Source organism: Chrysochloris asiatica, unplaced genomic scaffold, assembly GCF_000296735.1.
Source record: "Chrysochloris asiatica unplaced genomic scaffold, ChrAsi1.0 scaffold00190, whole genome shotgun sequence".
NCBI lineage: Eukaryota > Metazoa > Chordata > Mammalia > Afrosoricida > Chrysochloridae > Chrysochloris > Chrysochloris asiatica.
The window spans coordinates 2,659,412-2,660,847 of NW_006408708.1; the positions used below are offsets into that span (position 1 = coordinate 2,659,412).

Consider the following 1,436-nt stretch of genomic DNA (forward strand, 5'->3'; position numbering starts at 1 on the left):
GTGTTCTTCCCTTTTGGTTATCCAACTCTAAATCATTGCATATTTTATTATAGTATTTGGTTTTATCTTCTAAAGCTGATCTTCGAAATTATCTGTTCAGCTCTTGGACCTCTTCAATTTTGCCATTTGCTTTAGCTTCTCTACGCTGGAAAGCAAGTTTCAGAGTCTCCTCTGACATCCATTTTGACATTTGTAGGTAGACAATGATAACCGTACTAGAGCAAATAAAGCAAAAACATTAGCAATTATAGACTCTATTGGTGTTCTATTGGAGTCACTGTATATAATTCTTTCATCTTTTTTGTATGACTGAAATTTTTAACTGTAACATGTTGGGAAAAAATTAAGACAAATCAGGATGCAGAAGAATATTTAAAAATAATAAAAACATGTTTCATAAATATTAACAATTCGCCTTTTGGTGCTGTAGGACAAGCACTGGATGGTTTGAACCAAAAGGTCAGCAGTCTAAATCCTTCAGCCACTCCTTGGAAACTCTATACAGGGTCGCTATGAGTTGGAACTGACTTGACAGTACTTAACAACAACAACAATCTAATATCAAATGTGACTATCTTCCAAAGAACAAGAGTTAGAACATAAAACATTTTAAAAGACATACCCGAATTTCTTGAAGGTTGTGAAAATTATTTCCTACTCTGACGGAGATCTTGCTTGGTGTATAGCTTTCATCAGATTTGTAGTCTGCATAAATGCATAATGTCTTCACTGTTGTTTTTCTTCTGAAAATAAGAAATTTGAAACAACACACCATTTAGCATATGGAAAATTTATTTCTAAAACATCATACCTTCTAATTTTAAAAATCATAATTTGTTAAATGAGTATGTGAATCAATTTCCATTTCCTTTCCTTTCAGAAACGATAAAAATGAAGAAATGTGAAAACAACAGATACAGATACAATAATATTTTACTTATAGACATCTCTTTTCATGGCTAAGAACCAGATATAAACAAAAAAAGGAATTGTTCAGTCATAATAGGTTCCTTCTTAGAATGTAAACAAGCTTAAGGATTTCAGTTCTTTACATTTCTATTGGTGTGGCACTACAGTAAAATGCGTTGGACTGCAAAGTCACTTTGAACTACAAGGTCGGCAGTTCATATCCATCAGCTACTCCTCAGAAACCCTATACAGGATTGCTATGGGTCAAAACCAACTTGATGGAAAAAAGGGAGTGTGGTGGCTCCATACAATAAACACTGGACTGCTAACCATAAGGTTATGTTGTTTTTGTTGTTCAGTGCCATCAACTCAGTTCTGAATCACAGCGGCCCTGTAAAGGGTTTCTAAGGAGCAGCTGGTGAGCTGGAACCACTTACCTAGCAGTTCAAACTGACTTTACAGTCCAGCGCATTAACCCACAGCACTACACCAGGACTCCACACTTCATTTGTTGCTCTTGTTAGGTG

General features: G+C 35.2%; 1 protein-coding gene across 1 annotated transcript in view; it reads right to left on the bottom strand.

The window, feature by feature from the left end:
* ANAPC10 (anaphase promoting complex subunit 10) overlaps nucleotides 1–1,436 on the bottom strand; it is a 190,493-nt gene that overhangs the window by 129,589 nt on the left and 59,468 nt on the right. Inside the window, exon 2 of the mRNA XM_006872283.1 lies at nucleotides 623–750. Within this exon, the coding sequence (XP_006872345.1) occupies nucleotides 623–750 (128 nt within the window). The remainder of the gene's footprint in view (nucleotides 1–622; nucleotides 751–1,436) is intronic.